The following is a 17,644-nucleotide window of genomic DNA, read 5'->3' on the forward strand; positions in this document are numbered from 1 at the left end:
GTACACAAATTACCAGTTTCTGGAGGAATTCAGACAAATAAGTGTTTTTCATCAGTTCGGTAGTTTAGCGTGCAGCCCTGCCGCAGCCGCTGCTCCCAGTTCAGTTAAAAATCTGCTGTAGCACTATGAATAAATCTGTAGCCATCTTATTTTTCATAGTGTAGTTTGTGGGAACAGAGCGAAGTTGATGCTGGAGTTAGAAGTTCCAGGCAGCCTACAAAGCAACAATTGTTGTGGGAAACGCTTTACTGGTGTACAGTAGCTCTTGAAGACTTTTGAGGCAGCTGATCCTCTCTGATTGACTTTGTTTTATTATTGACTGCTTTGTGGTGGAGGAGTGCTCTCGCATGCCTAGTAAATCATGGAAGCTTTTTTCTGGTTTCTCTGTCTTTGTGCATTCATTCTCCTGTTCTGTTCTCATGGGAACATAAGTGAATTATTGAACTTTCACCTTTGCAAGAAACAAATCACATGTATAGTTAAGGAAGAGTTAAAACAAAGCTCTGAAATGGTAACTTACCCTGTCAAATAAATGGTTTTTTTGTGGGGGAAACTCCATGGTATAGGTAAAGTGATGTGTGGTGCGTTTTTAACTTTGCACAAGTATGATATTGCTAATAGTGTGGCGTGTTTTCTGTGTGTGACCTTCACCTTTCCTCCTTTTCTGTCATGCTTAAATACTTTGATGTTCTGTGATATCTTCCATTTCTCAGGCTCTTGTTTCATTCGCTCCTTCCTGGTGTTACTATAATATGACACTTCGGTGTTTATCTCTTAACTCTGTTTCTGTGTCTTAACTGATACCTGTTTTCTGTCTCAATCTTCCCCCCTCCCCATATTCCTTTCTGCTGCCCTGTGGTTTGGAGATTTACACGATCCAGTTGATGAACTTGTGTCATAGGGTTGGAGATGATACGATAAATACAGATACCTGTGTTTCATCCTTGCTCGCTCTTAATCTTTTGCAACTCTTCATCTCCCAAGAATGAGTGTCCTCGCATACTGCTTTCTTGTATGGCTTTTTCCACTCTGCTAAAGGCAGAGAATAAAAAAAAGAAATAATTATTTTCTGGAAGATCTGATTTTTTTTCCATAATGTTCATGTCTAGGAGGTGCAGGTAGTACAGCTTGGCAGCTGGAGTTCTGGGTTATCTTCTCCAGCTCCCTTACTGAGCCCAAATTACATTTTGCATTTGAAGGGCAAGAAGGCTGGTAGTTGCCCTTCATTGCTGTTGGTTTTTGCAGCCATGTAAAGACTTGAGGAATAATAGTGAAGTGTTGTGATATGAACAGAAAGAGTGGAACAATGTGACTCTGGTTGTAGACCAGACTAAAGGTTCTGAGCTTTTATTTGGTTAGTTTTTGGAAAGTTGTTGTGTTTTTTCATTGTATACTTATCTCTGCAGGACTGGAGACAAGGCTTTTGAATGCAGAAGGTTGTAATTAAACACACCAAGATTCAAACTGGCATAATAGGTTGCCAAGTCAGCTCTCAGTCATGCTAATTCTTTTGAGAGTAAAAATCATCACATATTTCTTTTTCTAGCCTCCTTAGAAGTCCTCTTTGACACTCTGGTGATTCTTTCCTTATGCTGTTTCCTTTCACTCAGTTTTCACTTGTCATCTACAAAATTTGGGAGTTCTGTTTCTGAATAAACAGAAGTCTGCAAAAGTCTTCTTGTGAAGCCAGTCATGCCAGTTCATAGTTGGACTGAAAAGATGCTGAAGGATAAAGCTAGGAAGCAGTATTCTGGTCCATACTGCCTTTTTAACACTTTGAGAGCCCTCATTAGCTGGGCTGTGTAACTTTGAGGGGGATGATAGGAATATTTAGTAAAATAACTGTATAAAAAAGGGAAGACTGGAGCTTCTGGCCACTTGAGTTATCCTTCAAATGTGAATTTTCATTTCCAGACTTACTGGACAGTGATAATACTACTTGTGCTGTTTGAGCAAGTGGCAGGTAGGTAGGTACCGTGACATTCAAAATGCATTTGGTCCTGCTACACCAGCTCCCAGACATGCATGCAGTTGCAGGAATTCTTCCCTTGCCACTTTGATGTGGTAGGCTTTGTGCATACTTGGGTTTTGTAAATGATCCTGCTTCTGCCACAGTTTGGTCGTATGTGTCAGCTGGGGACAATCTGAAATATAAACAGTATATTGCAGCTTGCTCTGTGATGCTTCAGCCAGCAGTGTGCATGAGTTTGTGTGGCCTTCCATACATCATTACTACTGTTTCCAGTTTCCTTACTCCTTTGCAGCTAAAAAACATATGTCCTTTTTTGTACTGCTGCTTTGCCTGTATGTTCTGATTAACAAAATACTCTGACTGTTAAAGAGTAGCCTTAATATAGCAGTAGTGTGGAAAATCAGACGTGGTAGGCGATAACATTAACTTAAGTTAGAGATCTTCAGATACGAAGATCTAACCCCTGTTATATGAGTTAAACTTTTTATATTGTTCTGGATGAAACGTTTGTGGTGTTTCTTAAACTAAGTGGTTTTGTGATTCAGTTTTTGGGAACGAACGACCAGCTGTAGAAAAACCTTAGAATAGCTGCTTAATATTAAGCAGTTCAAGGTTTTCAACTGTATTCATATTACAGTGGTTAAAGATGATATGTTGAAGCGGAGCAACTTAAAAGACCTGTGTAGGTTGGAAATGGAATCTGACTAAATTGCAGGCATGATAACATTGTTAAGCATCACAAGTGTTTGGCAATTACAAAGCAGCCAGACGCTAGCTGACTTTTTGAACATCTTGTGTGTCATATCCTCCTCCCTGCCTGTCTTTGAAGGCAAAAGTACTAGCTGTCCCTACTTGGCCAGTTTAATCAACCAACTTTTGCCCAGTGTGTACAGCTGTGTATTGCTGCAAATTCACATTGCTATTAACTTGAGTAGCATTAAGAAAAATGCCTGCTAATGAACTAAAGAAATCACAGAGTATTCCAGACTCACTGTGCTGCCTTTCTGAGTTTAGGTGGAGGGAGAAACCTTGGTGAAAGCCTGATTTAGGGCTAATATGTATTCAGTTAAGGTTCTCTGACCTCTTACCACAGTAAGACCATGTGGAGAATGACCAGAGCTGCTAGAAGTCTCTCTCTCTCTTTTTTTTTTTTTTTTTTTTTTTAAGATCAAGATGGCAGTGTGTGGTGAGCTCGAAATTGATCAGGTGTTAACTCAGAGTGCATCTGCAAAACAAAGTGAGATGTCTCAGCTTCTAGCAGGCTTTGTCAATTGTTGCGTTCTTAATTTTGCCTTGTTCAATGCAGGTAAGACTGGCAGAAGTACTCAAGTTACTTGTGATAGTTAAGAATGCAGAATGTTGGGAGTAAACCCTTTCTTTTTTTTTTTTTTTTTTTTTTTTTTTTTATTTTACATGTGTTGAAAACGATCTGAAATTGAGTTAGTACTTTCTAGATGCATTCCCAGTTTCTGCCCACACCTAGTTTGTAGCATACCACACTAAGATTCAAAGGCAAGTCATGTGAAGACTACAGAGTCTTTAGCAGATCACCTGTGATTTCTCTTTTGTAGTTGTGTTTCACCTTGTTCATACCACTTGATCTTTCTGTGATGGTAATGTTGTTTTAATGTTTCAGAAATAATAATCTTCCTTTTTATTACTTCCGTTAAGGTGTTACTTCTATTTACATAACCCAAAGAGTGTGAAATGTATTGTTGTTCGTTGGTGGTTTGTTTTTTTTTTTTACTACAAGCTTTGAAGTTTGTCATCCAGTTAAGTGCATAATTTTATTGAATTTGAAATTCGGAATTCCTGTACACGTGTGTGAATTTCATTTGTTATAGTAGGTTTCTCACTCAGAGAAGAGCGAATAGGTCTTAAACATAAAGCAAGTTTCTCTTAACCCCATTGGGGAACTACTTCAAAAGAGTTTTGCTTTTTGATAAAGAGCCAGTCTTTTTGCATGCTTCTGGGATTGCATCCCTGCCTTTATCCCCATGTCCTTTCTCTCCCACATCTGACCCTTCACCTCTGAGCAATTACACACTAATCCAGATCCTTTGCAACCTGCTCACATGTGATGGAGCAATTGGGCTTTGCTTCACTGGAGCTGGCTGGTACTCGGGAGTATTTACATGGGCAGGTCTGAAGAAATTAACGTGTGGCTGGCTCTTGGGAGAGCTGGGGAGGTGTGGATAAGGTGTTAACAGCCAACCTCAGACTGAGATGTTATAGTGAACCCTGCCTTTGAACACGGCTCTTGTTCTAGCTGTGCTTATATCATGTATTTCTTTAGGGAGAATTGGAAAATAATTGTTCAGTATTAATTATTTATAGTAAGAAACATTATTTGACGCTATTTGGAAATATTTTTTCTTTTTCTGGGGTGAGAGAGGGGGTGTGAAAGCCTTGGAAGACATTTCCCCTTGCATTATGTGACCCAGCAATGGTGAGCTTGTCCTGGCTTTTTCTAGGGTGGGGGTTAAATGTTGCTTTTACTTTTAATCTAGTATGACACTTGAAAGGCATAGGTATTTTTATTGATTAAAATATCTCAGACCAAAAGCTCTGCATTTCAAGATAAACCTTTGAACAGAGGAAATAATTTTGTATTGCATCAAATGCTTTTGTCTGCTATAAGAGGTTCTACATTGTGTTTTGATTTTGCAGCGCAGCCTCTCTTTCTTACTGGCAGAAAAAGCTGATCTGCCATGTAGTTATACTCTCTTCCTCAAAACAAGTGAATTAAGCCAGCAAAAGGTGATCTTTGACACAGCTTTGACTATGCCAGAGGAGGTTTTGTTATTCGTGATGTCCGTGTGCATTTTTCATATACCAAACCAATGTAGTTATGCCAGCAAAACTCAACAGCGTATACCTGTATTTAGATGCTGACTTTTTCCCATTGGTGGTAAAAACTTCTTTCAGACTAAAGCTCACAGTGTTTCTTCCTGGGTCGCAAGCTAGTTTTCATTTTAGATGTCATTCAAATATACAAAGGCTTTCTGTAGGGGGGAAATTCCTAAGCGTTTGATTTTAAAATGTTGCTGTCTAGTTAAGTCAAAGGTGCATCGCAGGTCTAGTTTTAAAAGGTCTTGAACGCTATTACTGAACTAGTCTTGTAATAATCATCTGTGTTGCCTTGTTTCAACACTGAAATTGGTCTGATGGTTTGTGCTACTTGTATCTCTTCAGAATGGATGTCTGGATTCACAGTTCCTGTTGGATTTAGCTTAGGTTGCTCAGGGGAGTGGGTTACCATAAGGTGGGCTATGCTGGCTTTAGGCTAGTGTGGTACCAGTGGTGGTGTCCACAGCTGGATACCATGTCCTTGTGCTTCCTCCATAAGCACATCTTCAGTGGTGTTTCCTCTAATATACCTTATTTTCCAGTGATTTGCAGTTCAGGGACTTTATAAATTATATCCATCTTTCTGTGGACTCTTTAATTTCATAAGCTTATCTATGCTTCTTTTTTTTTAGCCTATTTATACTAGTGCCCTCATTTGTCTTGCTTCCAGTGGTGGTTATTGTCATTAATTTTGGTACTCAGGCTAGCAATATTCAGGCTGCAAACTCTATCCTCACTGAGGCATGGACACCACCTGCTCTGCTGCAGGGATATTAACCTTTGGCAGAGGGCAAAACAGGAAGGGGCTTGAAGCTCTCGAGCTGCTTCAGCTGGGCAGCTGCCCACTGGGCAAGGGCTGTGAGTCCTGAGCCTGCACGGTGCCTGACTCCTTAGCACCAGGAAGGTGTGCAACAACCCTTTCTGAAAACACCCAGGACAGGATTACACCTGTGAGTATGACTGATGTACTGGAGTTGTTGCCCGAGGCAGCAGCAATAATCTGACTTGTAATTATCCGCTTTCATTAGGTGATCTTTCTTTTTTGTATAGCCAGTTTCTAGGAAGGTAAAGGTGATGTGTCTGTTCTGAATTTTATGTGCTCTCACAAAACCATTTGATGTGTTAGCGACAGTACTCAAACCCCACATTTGCACAGGTTCCATCACAGTCATCCTGAAAGTTGGTCAATAAATAATAAAAGCACGGGGATTGGGATGTGTACATGTAATCCTTTGCCTAAACAATTGACTGCTGAAATCCCTTGGCTCAGGTTCTGCCAAAGGCTTGAGAGGCTTTGAACTTCGGTTGCTCTCCTTTTGAGTGCTCTGTTGCTGTATCTTCTCCAGTTTTGGTCATGCTGTTTGGTGTGGTATATCCTGAGGGAGCTTTCTGTACTGAAGTGGGAAGTCTTCTGTGAGCTCACACTAATAGTGATTCGTGGCTTGCTTGATTACATAAATACGTATTTTAATGCATTCCAGATATTTATTCTGCAATTGTCAAACAGAATTTATGTATTTCAGAGCAGTTAATCAGGGAGGGGGTTCAGTTTTAGGGCCTAATTTATGACTAAGCCAGGGAAGGAAATGTGAATTTAATTAGGATATAGGATTAGCAGTGCCTCATCCTACTGCTGTTGTGATCAAATGACAAAAGAAAATTCTTATGTTTGCCAGAAGCCATAAGGCGGCACCATTCATAATACTTTACTCCAATTTCTCTTTTTATTTTTTCCTCATTAAAGTGTCTCACTAAATACGTGAATTGGATAAGACACCTTTATGACTGTGTTTCTTCTTGCCTCTAGAGAAAGAACAGTAATTTCGTCGTGGGCAGAGCGCTCAGAGCTTTACTAAACATCACGTTTTCCTGCACAAAGGTTCCCCCTTCCCCAGTGGTGCAATATTTCTTTTCCTTGGCCAGCAAAGGAATGTGACTAGAAAATGAAATATTCCTTTTGTCTCAAGAAATGGACTTGCCTTTTGCTTAATCTTCCTCACTAGTGCTGGATGACAGTACAAAACACTTAACATACTTTGGGTAGGTTGTGTGGAGCTAAGTGCAGGTTAACTTACAGTGATTGTTTCTGTAGTGAGCTTGCTGGTGTATTTTGGGTATAGAAATGAGATTATCTGGTGTGGTTTGTGCTAACAAATATTTTGCATTTAAATTCATATTTGCTAGTTTTTGCTTACCTCTCCTTTATGTTTATAGCACTCCTATACCACGAGAATTTTAGGGGCTTCCTTTAAACCTTCTATATTTCAGGTTTCATCTTGGTAATTACAAAGGTTAATAGACTGAGGTAAATAATTTACAGGCATCAGGGTGGCTGATCCTTGACAAAATAGTGGAATAACTAATGAAGCTCAGACTTAGCCTGTCTGGAAACAAAATAAACAACTTTTTTTTTTTTTTTTTTTTTTAAACCCAAAACAACAAATCCACTTCTATATATCTGTTTGATGATTTCTGTAAAGACTGTGCTCAACTTGGTTGCTGAGATCAGTGTGTAACAGTTTGAGCTGAGGAATACCTGGTATTTGGGCTTGCTTCCTCCTGCTTCTGTCTTCCAAGTGCAGCCTGCAAAGGGATTCGCAAGGATAACAAGATTTTATGAGTCTTGGTTGTAAAAAATTTAACTATGTTAGTTTATGGTTGTAAGTTGGCCACAGAAGAGTGTAGAGGCTTTCCAGTGTGTAGTCTGTTATGTGAAATTGTGTTAGCGAGCAGCTTTCCAGCAAGTGACTTGATGAACTTTAGATGCTGGCAAGTTTGTGAAACAGGAGCTGGGCTTCCTTTCTCTTTTGTTTACCATGAGCATGCTGCATGTCCTTGGGCATGCTCCCCTCTACTCAGCACTGGTGAGGCCCTAGCTGGAGTATTTGGTCTTGGTCCTTGGTTCTGCGAAGGAACTGGAGCATCTCTTCTATGAGGAAAGGCTGAGAGAGCTGGGACTGTTCAGCCTGGAGAAAGGGATCAGAGAGATGCTATCAAAGTTTATAAATACCTGAAGGGAGGCTACAAAGAGAATAGAGCCAGGCTTTTCTAAGTGGTGCCAGTGGAAGGACAAGAGGCAGTGGGAGCACACTGAAACACAGAAAATCCCATTTCTACTTAAAACACTGGCATGGGTTGCCTGAAGAGGTGTGGAGTCTTTGTCCTTGCAGGTGTTCAGCATGTGACTGGACACATCTATGGGCAGCCTGCTCTGACTGGAGCAGCCAGCTTCCATGGGTGCTTTCTGACCTCTGCCACGTGGTACTTCACGTGGAAACACTGTAATGCGAAATTCTACTAAACTTCTTGGGAGCAATGCAAAGAGCAGTGGATTTGTACAGGTGGTGAAGCTTGTAAGCGTAATACTTGTAAGATGGCTTGAGGCGTTCATATGAAAGTGCTAGAAGACTTACTGATACTGCACTGATTATGACAGTTACAAAATTGTAGCAGGTATATAAACTGTATGTGTTCATTGCCTTTGGGGTTTTTTTGGGTCTAGAAATCTTGTTCCAAGTGACAAAGGGAGCATTATGACTTTTTAAAGACACTTCTTTATTGTTCTCTTAATTTCCAAGTTAATTAACACTGTAAAGTTTAAATTTCTTTTCATTACAATTGTATTTCATCGATGGAAGGTATGTGTGCTGAGGTTTTTTTGTCTTACAAGACTAGATTTCTAAATACCATCAGAGATTTGAGGCAATCAAGCCCAGAAAACTTAATAGCTTGACTTTGCATAACTCAACAGCTGAAGTTGCTATGTTATGAATGTCTTCTGTACTGGACTGCTAGGAAAGACTTAAATTCCATGGGGTTATAAATTCCATTTGTTTTTAAATAACTCTAGTCTGCTGCTGTCACTGAAATGGCACCCATGTGGTCTGTATTGGGAGGTACTTAGTTAACTTGCTAGCAGAAACATTTAAATAGCATTTATGTTATTTTTAAAATATGTTAACAGTGTACACATTTTTGAAACTGATTAATCGTTTTTCACGTGGGAAATAGGATACTCTGATTATGCTTGTCTTTCAAATATTCCCCCCCCCCCCCCCCCCCAACTGGTCCAATTTGGATTAAGTAGTAGGAAACTTAATCCAATTTCATGTCATAAAGCTAATTAAATAGCTACAGGTTGTGTGAAAAATCCGTGGCTGAAAGAAGAAGAGTCCCTGAACACAGTGCCTCCACTACAGAAGAAATAAAAAAAAAAAAAAAAAAAGATGTTTTTCCTGCTGCCTGATGAATGGCTTGTCAGCATCTGCATGTGAGGTACGATCTGGTGCATACCCAGCTACCTGTGGCCTGTACCTGATGTGCTGGGATGGCGTGGGGGCTTCCAGTGAGAGAGAGGGCAGAGTCGTCGGGGGCAGGGGGGCTGCCACTGGTGGAGCATATACAAATACATAGGAGGCCAAGTGTTATTAATTTACTTCTTAGGAAACTGGAGCACGTAGGAACACGTAGGAGCCAGGTATTATTTGTTTACATCTCAGGAATTGGCTTCTCTTTGTGAAAAGCTTTTTACCTAGAGAATTTTAGGGCAGGAATGATGATGGGCTGCGGTAAAAGATTTGGGACGAGGTGGGAAGAGATGGATGGAGGAGCCTGAGAAAAAGATGGGCAACTCTGAAGAGGATGGATCAGGAAAGATTTTAATATTTGGGAGTGAAAAGACAGAGAATAGGGAATGAGGAAGGCTTGGGATTGCAGCCTTTGGGTTTTTGGAAAAGGAAGATAGGAAAACCTTTGGCTGAACAGAGCTGGGATAAAAGAGACTGGAATATGAGGGGGCAGAAGCTCAGTGTTGTGAACAAGAACTTTGAGAGTGCTACTGTCTTTACTGCCTGTCACAGCGAACAAAATAACATTACGCCTTTTGTACTGTGAACATTGTTTCCTGAAGATTTTCAAACAAGGTTGTTTGATGTCTGCCTGATTTGAAACTCTGCCATAATTAGCAGAGAGAGGTACTTGCATATATATGGTTTATGGCTTGGCTTCCTTCTCTGCCCAAGCAATATTGCTTGCTTGGGCCTGCACAGGGTCTCTGACATCTGTTGTGTCTCTGCTTCCTTCTGGTATTTTTGTGGGGATGGCTCCAGCCTTATGCAGGAGATTACGCTAGACTAGATGATCACAATGATCCTTCTGACCTTATATCCTGTGAATCACCTCCACAAATGCAAGTGAGCCTAATAATAGCTCTAATTTGGGCAGAGAAAAAAGAACAGATGGCTCAGACCAACTTGGAGAAAGCAATTCTGTTTTCATTGTAACTGCTCAGAAACGCAAAGACCTAATCTGTGTTCATAACAAGATGTGCTGTACTAAGTTTAGTTTGTGATTCCTACCTTTTATTTGTATCTGCAGATTTACTGTCTTTAAGTGCCCTCCTATTTGTTTGTTTAGAAACATCTTAATCCCCAGATTTTGGGCAGGAATTACCTGCCTTTCTCTTCTCTTTGCATGCCTGATGTGTTAGCTGGGACCTGAGGAAGATGGCGAGGACATCTTCCTCTCCCTGTGTGTGAAGTTTGTCCTTTATCTGTAGGGTCCATATAAGCCATCGTCGTAGAGGTATTTGTGGTACCTGTGTTTCAGGGTTTTTTTCCACAGTGCACTTGCTGGTAGCTGAAACCCTTTGCTCTAACCAAAGATTTTGGCAGAAACATTTCCAGCCTCAAGCCTTGGTGCGATCACTGGCAGTTTGTGAAATGTGCCCAAATGTACTTGTATCGCGCAGAAAGGCTTCCCAGGGCTGTCTTCCACTGGGAGCTGATGCTGTGTGGTTTGACCAGAAGTTAGGGAGCCACTGCAGGTTGCTGGAGCGAAATGTGGGGTTGCCAGGCCCTGGTGACCTTCGGGAGCAGCCCTATGTAGGTGTCGGGATCCTGCCTCCAGTTCTTGGTTTCACACTGTGATCCCGTGAAAACAGCAGGGCTGCTGGCTGACCGGCGTGGGCCACCAGGCTGGGTGCGTGGTGCCGCAGCGTTATTTCTGTCTCCTGAGAGCTTGCCGTTGTCTCTAGCTTCCTTTTAAACATCATTCCAATGTGCTGAGACCGGCAGTGTGGAGTGTTAGATAGGTTTTGCTTTGAGGTATGGAAACAGCTATTTTAATATTGCTTCAGCTGTGAGGATGCCTTCTTCTAAGTCATCTGTTGCTGGGGGATTTTTTATTTTTTTTATAGTGACGTAAATTTAGCTTAGACTCCCAGCACACTTTGAGAACTGGGGGCTTGTCCTCATGACTTCTCCGTGGTTCTTGTTTTTATGGTGTCTACTGTTGGGAGACACCAGGGAATGGGGTGAAGGGTTGGTTTTTTTAGTTTGGTTTTTTTTTTTAATGCTTGTATCTTATGGTTTAGTTTATACAGAGAATTTACAATCTGGGCAGCTCTGTTTTGTGTGGCAGTTGCTGTAGGCAGGTGTCATTACTTTTTTTTTTATTTTATTTGAGCCGCTATTAATATAACTGGTTTTGCCCAACTGCTGAAGTTGAATTGGGAGGGAAGGAGAAGGAATGAAGGAAACCTTTGTGCTCACCATTGACTGTAGAAATTAAAATTGTAGTGTGAAGGTGAAAGCTTGCAAGTCAATTACATGTTGCTGGAGCCATTTGCCCTACTATGGTGTTGCAAGAGAAGAGGGAATCTGCAGGATAATCTCAACTTTTGCTTTTGGTTTCTTTAAAAAAACACACCCTCCAACCTGCAAATCCCAGCCCAACCCAAAACCTCAAGGTGGCTGATAAAGTTTGTTCTGTGTTAAGGAAGTCGGGGCCCAGCAGTCACGATGAACATCAGAGGTTCTGCAGTGAGCTTGGCGGTCACGCACGCGCGTGCTTTGTGGCTTGCTTGGCTCTTTACCTCTTGCTTGTGGGATGAAAACCACGTCGGTTTCCATCCTGAAATTTTAGATGCTTTTTTTTTTGGTCTCTTTATATATATGAATTAGTCTGAGTTTGACAAAAAGATAATTACTTCCAAAATGCTTTTTCTGCCCAGAAAATCCTGCACCTAAGAACACAAAACTTTCCCGTCTTTTTGTTAAGGTGGTCAGGGTCTCAAAGGCATGCTAGCCCTGGGTGGGGTGGTATCTATGAGTTTCTTTTGCTTGCCTAAAGGCTTAGGCAAAGGGATGTTTCTAACTTTGTTACATTCCAAGTGTCTTAATTGAAAGCCACAGGCTAATTCCTTCTTTTATTTCTAAATTCCTTTGCTGAGAGCCTAAATAATGAGGTGGGGAAGGGAAATTTAAATCTTAAAACATGAGATGACCCTTGGTAACTTGTGCTGGAATGGTTGGGCAATTTCTGTGCTTTATTTGCAGATCTCATCTGTATGCTTCTCCAGGGCACTTCCATTACAGTGCTGCTCTGCCAGCTGTTTTGGGTGTGATTACTTTTGTCTTTCACAAACCAAATAACACAGTTCTGTCATGTAAGCATGTAATGCATTTTGGGGAAATAAGAAAGCTGGCTCTCAGTATGAAGCAGAGGTTGAGGAAAGGACAAACCACAATCCTTTGAGGCTTTTGTTTTTACCTCTATTTTTAGATCATTTAGGTTCCTTTTTGCTCCTGAACATGATATTCACAAGGTAACAGGCTGGAGTTCGACTATGGTTTCATGGTGCCCCAACAAAATTAAGGGGCAGTGTGGAGGGTGGCGGAGGTATGTAAGGCTGTGAAAGCGGCTCTTGGGGGTGGCAATGCCAGGACACAGGCTGGGCATCTGGTCACAAGAGCTGCTTGCTCTGAGCATACTCCAATTGCACAGACACACATCTTCTTCTATAACAGAAACAGGCTTCAGCAAACAAGCATCTGGGATAGGAAGCATTTCTTCTGTCCGTTGTCATCACGAGAGTTTAACTTTGTGTGTGTTTAGGCTTCTTTTTATTTCCTTTTAAAAGAACAAACAGTTCTGACACTGGCCATTACAAGTCCATTAAGTGACTGGAGGGCAGGCAGAGCCGTGGAGGGAGGAAACAGTCAGTAGGTATTGAAGCAGAATTTGGCCCCAAGTCAGTCCTTGGCTTTTATTGTCAGGCTGTGGCAGTGTGAAAGGAAACACAAATGTTTTAGCAACTTGGTGAATTTGTTTCTCACTGGGCTGTGACTTGCTGACATTTTTAATGCCTTGTGTGAGAAGTTGACTGGCTGGAGTACCGTGGGTTCTGCTGAATGGTGATATTGTTTTTTAGACTGAATGTGGCTAACTTGTTATCTGAATCATAATGTCGGCCTCTGGGGATTAGCTTTACAGACTCACAGGAATCTAAAAAAAATTAATTTGAGGGATAAAATAACAGTTGGCGCTGTTAACAAAGCACCAGCATTTGAGTTACAAATTTATTTCCAAGGACTTACAGTAGAAAGCTTGACACAACGCTAGCTATAATGGCCAATTACAGAAATCCTGGTTTCAGAGGCTTTTAAAAGCAAACATGAAAGCAGAGTCTGAATGGGCAAGTTTATAACTGAGCAGGATGTTTTCTGAAGATGGGAGTTGGCGGGTTCAGATTCCTTGCTTAACTGCCATAGAAAGGATGCCGTGATACGGACAAGATAGTAAGGGTGTATACATTCATATTCTTTCTTTCACCATTAAAGACAAATGGTTTGTGTTTATCAGTCATGTATGTTTTGGTTTGTCAGTTTGGTGTTGTGTCCCCCTCCCTACCCTGGGAAACATGCTTTTAATAAAACTCCAGCCCCTTTCCCCTCTTTTCAAAAGGTCATGTAGCGGGAGTGCTTACACAAACGGGACCTGAGGTCAGGGGGAGCTGAGACGTGAGGCTGCCTGATGGGTACGGCCCTGGTGGGCTGAACCTGGTGTAATGCTGAGAAGACCTGTTGCCTTCTGCTGGGCATATGCCTGTGAAGGGGCTTAGCCCCCCCCCCCACCCCAGAGTGGAGTGTGTATTGCTTCTTGCACACAGGATTTATAAATCCTTGACCTTTTCATAACCACTGTTATCCTTTTAAACAGTTGATACAACTATTTTGGCCTCTCTTTGTGCTTTGTCTTTAGCATCTTTAGTAAGCGTGTTAAAAGAAAGTGAGATCTCAAACTTTGGGGTTGCTCTTGACTGTCACGGAAGCTTAAGGAAGGAAAAAGGCAGACTGAGCCTTAGGAAGGCATCTGGGTGTGTAGGTGTGTACTCGGGCATGTTGGCGGAAAAGGGTCAGAGATTACTGAGTAATATTTAAAGACAGAGAAGGATGTTTAAATATCAGTACATTCAATACAAATAGTATTTGCAATGAATGTGAATGGAAAACGCTATTAAGAGTTGGACAGAGTCTGGGATTGAGTTTTACACAAAGCTAGCTTTTTGGTCCAACAGTAGCAGTTAATCTAGTCAGTTCCTTCTCCTTAAAAAAAAAAAGCCAATGACAAAGCCCTGCCAAAAAACAACAAAAAACACTTGGAAGGAAAAAATGGAGTAAATGTATTCAGTATATTTAGAGTTTAAATCTTGACCCTGCAGTCTTCTCTGAGATGGCTACTTGGCACAGAGTGACCTGCTCTGGTGGATCCTGTCTGTCTTCGATGGCAAAGCACTCTATTTCACTGAGGGAAGAGACCAGGGTTAATGAGATCTTTTAAGTAATTGTATTCCCCCGGAACACCACCTTGAATTTCAACAAGCTGTTTTAAGCATGGTCTGCTGTGCATGCACTGTAGGTATCTTCAAGCTCTTTCAGAAAACTTTTTCTGCATTGGGCTATCTGATTTCTGGCTGAGCTCAAGGTGTGACTGAGGAGTGGGCTGTATTGGGTTCGCTTGGGTGACAAAGAGGAGAGGCATGGGAGGGTGAAACAATGGCTGCGGGCTGCCACATTGCAGCAGATGTGTGCTCTTTGGCATGCCCTAAGCAGGCTTTTCAGCTGTAGCTTAAAAGGAGCCCAGAACTGAGGTTTTACTTTAAATTGATATAAACATTTTTGTAAAGTTCATCAACTCTTTTAACTGTTGTGACGTCTCATTTCTTACCAAAGTGACTTCTCTTGTCTGGACTGGGCTGTAGCCACTGTTCGCTTGTAAGGTGAAAGAACACCTGATCATTTGTTCTACTGCTCCAGTGGTCTGTGTGTGACAGATTTATGGCTAGATACATTAGACATGAATGGCATCGATTTCAGATACATGTTGGGCCAGAAACAAGAAATTTTGAGGTCATCTACCTGAGGTATCTTCTGATAGTATGCTGTGATTTTTTTTAAAAATAATTAACATCTGGGTTTTGTAGGTAAAACTTCATTGTAACAACAGTCTCAATTACTGCTGTCTGAGGTGTATGGTCTTGTAAGTGGTGCCTTTTAATCATCATCTGGTATCTCTTCAGACTGTATAATTTTTTTTGCTTTTCATAATTTCATGAAGTAGAACACCTGAGTTTCAATCCAGTTTTTTCTATGGCTTCATCCTAGTGTGGGGACAGATGGTCTGAACACCATGGTGGTAAATGCTTTATTGTGGTAAGGGGCTTGGAAAAATTGGTGCCAGCTGCCACCAGGAGGTTCTGCAAGAGGATATCCCAGGCAGCAGCATGGTGTGGGAGTCTGCGTATCTCGAGGCTGGCATGTCAAGAAGCTCATGGGGTCTTGAAGGCCTCTTGGAGATTATGATCTGGGCTGCAGCTGTGGAACATTTTGCCTGGTGGAAGGCACTGCCTGCCTTGGCTGTGCTCTGTTGCAGGATTTGGAGGTTTAAAGCCTTTCACAGGCTGTGTGGTTTAGTGGTGGGCTTGGCAGTCCTGGGTTAACCTTTGGACTTGATGATCTTCAGTCACAGCCTAAAATGGTTCTATGATTCTTGGCTGCAGCAAGCAGTCCTGAGAATCCATGGTGGGCCAACTTCCTTTGCCTGGTCTGTTGCCAGCAGGTAATTTGCAGTCATTTAAGTTTAGGTGATAAGGCATACTCTCACCCCTAGCGCTGCTCAGCGCAATTTACCCTGCAGGTATCTTCTCATATGGGCAGAGCTGTGCTGGAGGTGACTCAGCCTGGTTTAGTGGGAAGGATGGTAAAATTGTAGGTGTCTCCCAAGTGGCTTCCTTAAATTACCTGGGAAGCTATCTTCTTTTTGCACAGCTGGAGGCCACTGTGCCTCCCTCTGCTTTGACCTGCGAGTGCTTCCATGGCCTTCCTCCTTGTCCTGCTGGGTCCTTCTGGGTGTCTCCTCCGCCCTAGGTGGTGGTACTTTTTGGTTCCACACCAGTAGAGGCATCTGAAGGAAAGGGCCACTGAGCCTTTCCCACACTTCAGTTGAGCTTGACTGACTGATCAGTAACATAGTTCCTAACCCAGGTGTGAAACCAGCCTGAGGGTGGGTAAGGATGCAAATGCTTCCAGGGTTATTCCAGCAGCTTTGCTACTGCAGTTGCTGTGCCCTGTACTGAAGGAAGCTATTATCTCTGTCAGAAACTTGAGTAAGGACCTCAGCAGCTTTTGGAGCAGTGCATCTGGGTAAAAAGCTGTTGGCAAAATCTGTAGATTAAAAGTCCAATGGTTCCATAGGTTGCTTTTCACCAGATGGGAAGCCTGTGAATTTAATGCATTGATATCCTTCCCAGGAGGTGCTGTGAGGCTGGTTCTAATGCAAAGGTGTGGTTGCTAGCAAAGCTGAAACATTTGTTTGACTCTGCAAGTACCAAAGTCTTGTAGAGGTTTGAACAGCTTTATTGACTGATTAGGCAAAAAATTATCCCACCAAGTCAGGGTAGTGTTTAGTATGACCTGTTTTGAGCAATCTAGGATTAAGAAGAACGCATTTTCACTCATTGTCATTTTCTTATTTTGTCTCTCCAGATGAACACAATGATGTACAGAAAAAGACCTTTACAAAATGGATAAATGCTCGGTTTTCCAAGGTAATGTTGGGTTGCAAGTACTACTTTAATTCACTGTTTAGATCAATATTGGTTAAATATACCGTGCTGTTATTCTTGTAGAATACTCCTAGTAAAATGTGTCTAAATGTGTAATGAAAACAGATAACACTGTAATGCTTGTTCCCTCTCTTTCTGCATGCACAAAAAACATTTGATGCTAATGTCTTAAGAAAAAATGAAAGGTTCTATTTAATATATTAAAATACAGTTGTGTTTGCAAGATGGTATCTGTTTGGGTTTTGGTCCTCTTACTTTATACAGTTTATTTCTACATGCAGTTTTCTGAGTGCATTACAGCAGGTTTTGAGCCTTAGTCACTGTGTTTACTCTCAGTGCTGCTGAGTCAGCTTTGCTCACCCAAAATACTCTGCAAACCTCCAGCTGAAGCCACCTGGTGTTGCTACTTGAGTCTTAACTGAGATTTTGTGCAATTACTTGCTCATTTTGAATTTTTCTCTGTTCTCATGCTGTATGTTTCTTGTTTTAATTCTCTCTACTGACTTGAAACTTACTGAGGATCTTCGGTTTTGCTTTGGGATGAGAAAGGAAGTGGTGATTGCTTTGGGATGCTATTTAAAACCTGCTTTTTATGCTGTTCTGCTGATAGTGGAAAGTGACACTTTGGCCAGCAGTGTGGTGGCTGTGGGAAGTTTCCCTACTTTATAGTTCCAGTGTGTGAAGGAACCTGGGCTATTATCAGAGAAAACTCGTGGGGTCTTTTTTTAGCCAGTGTGGTGCTCCAAGTGGGCTAACTAGTAGGTTGCACCCCGTTAATGAAAAGGGCCATGCATGTGAAATCCTGCACGTGGGTATAAATACAGAAAGAAGGATGTGTTTGTGTGGGTGGGGTTGGTTTGGTTTTCCTTTGAAATAAAGTGAGGGCAGTGCTATAGCAATGAATGGCTGCCTCTGGA

At 41.7% G+C, this 17,644-nt stretch overlaps 1 protein-coding gene across 4 annotated transcripts in view; it reads left to right on the forward strand.

Moving 5' to 3' along the window:
- Positions 1–17,644, forward strand: part of UTRN (utrophin) — a 382,484-nt gene that overhangs the window by 43,146 nt on the left and 321,694 nt on the right. For all 4 annotated transcript variants that reach the window (XM_040599527.1, XM_040599526.1, XM_040599529.1 and 1 more), the window contains one exon: positions 16,648–16,709. In XM_040599527.1, the coding sequence (XP_040455461.1) occupies positions 16,648–16,709 (62 nt within the window). The remainder of the gene's footprint in view (positions 1–16,647; positions 16,710–17,644) is intronic.

Source organism: Falco naumanni, chromosome 6 (genome assembly GCF_017639655.2).
Source record: "Falco naumanni isolate bFalNau1 chromosome 6, bFalNau1.pat, whole genome shotgun sequence".
Taxonomy (NCBI): domain Eukaryota; kingdom Metazoa; phylum Chordata; class Aves; order Falconiformes; family Falconidae; genus Falco; species Falco naumanni.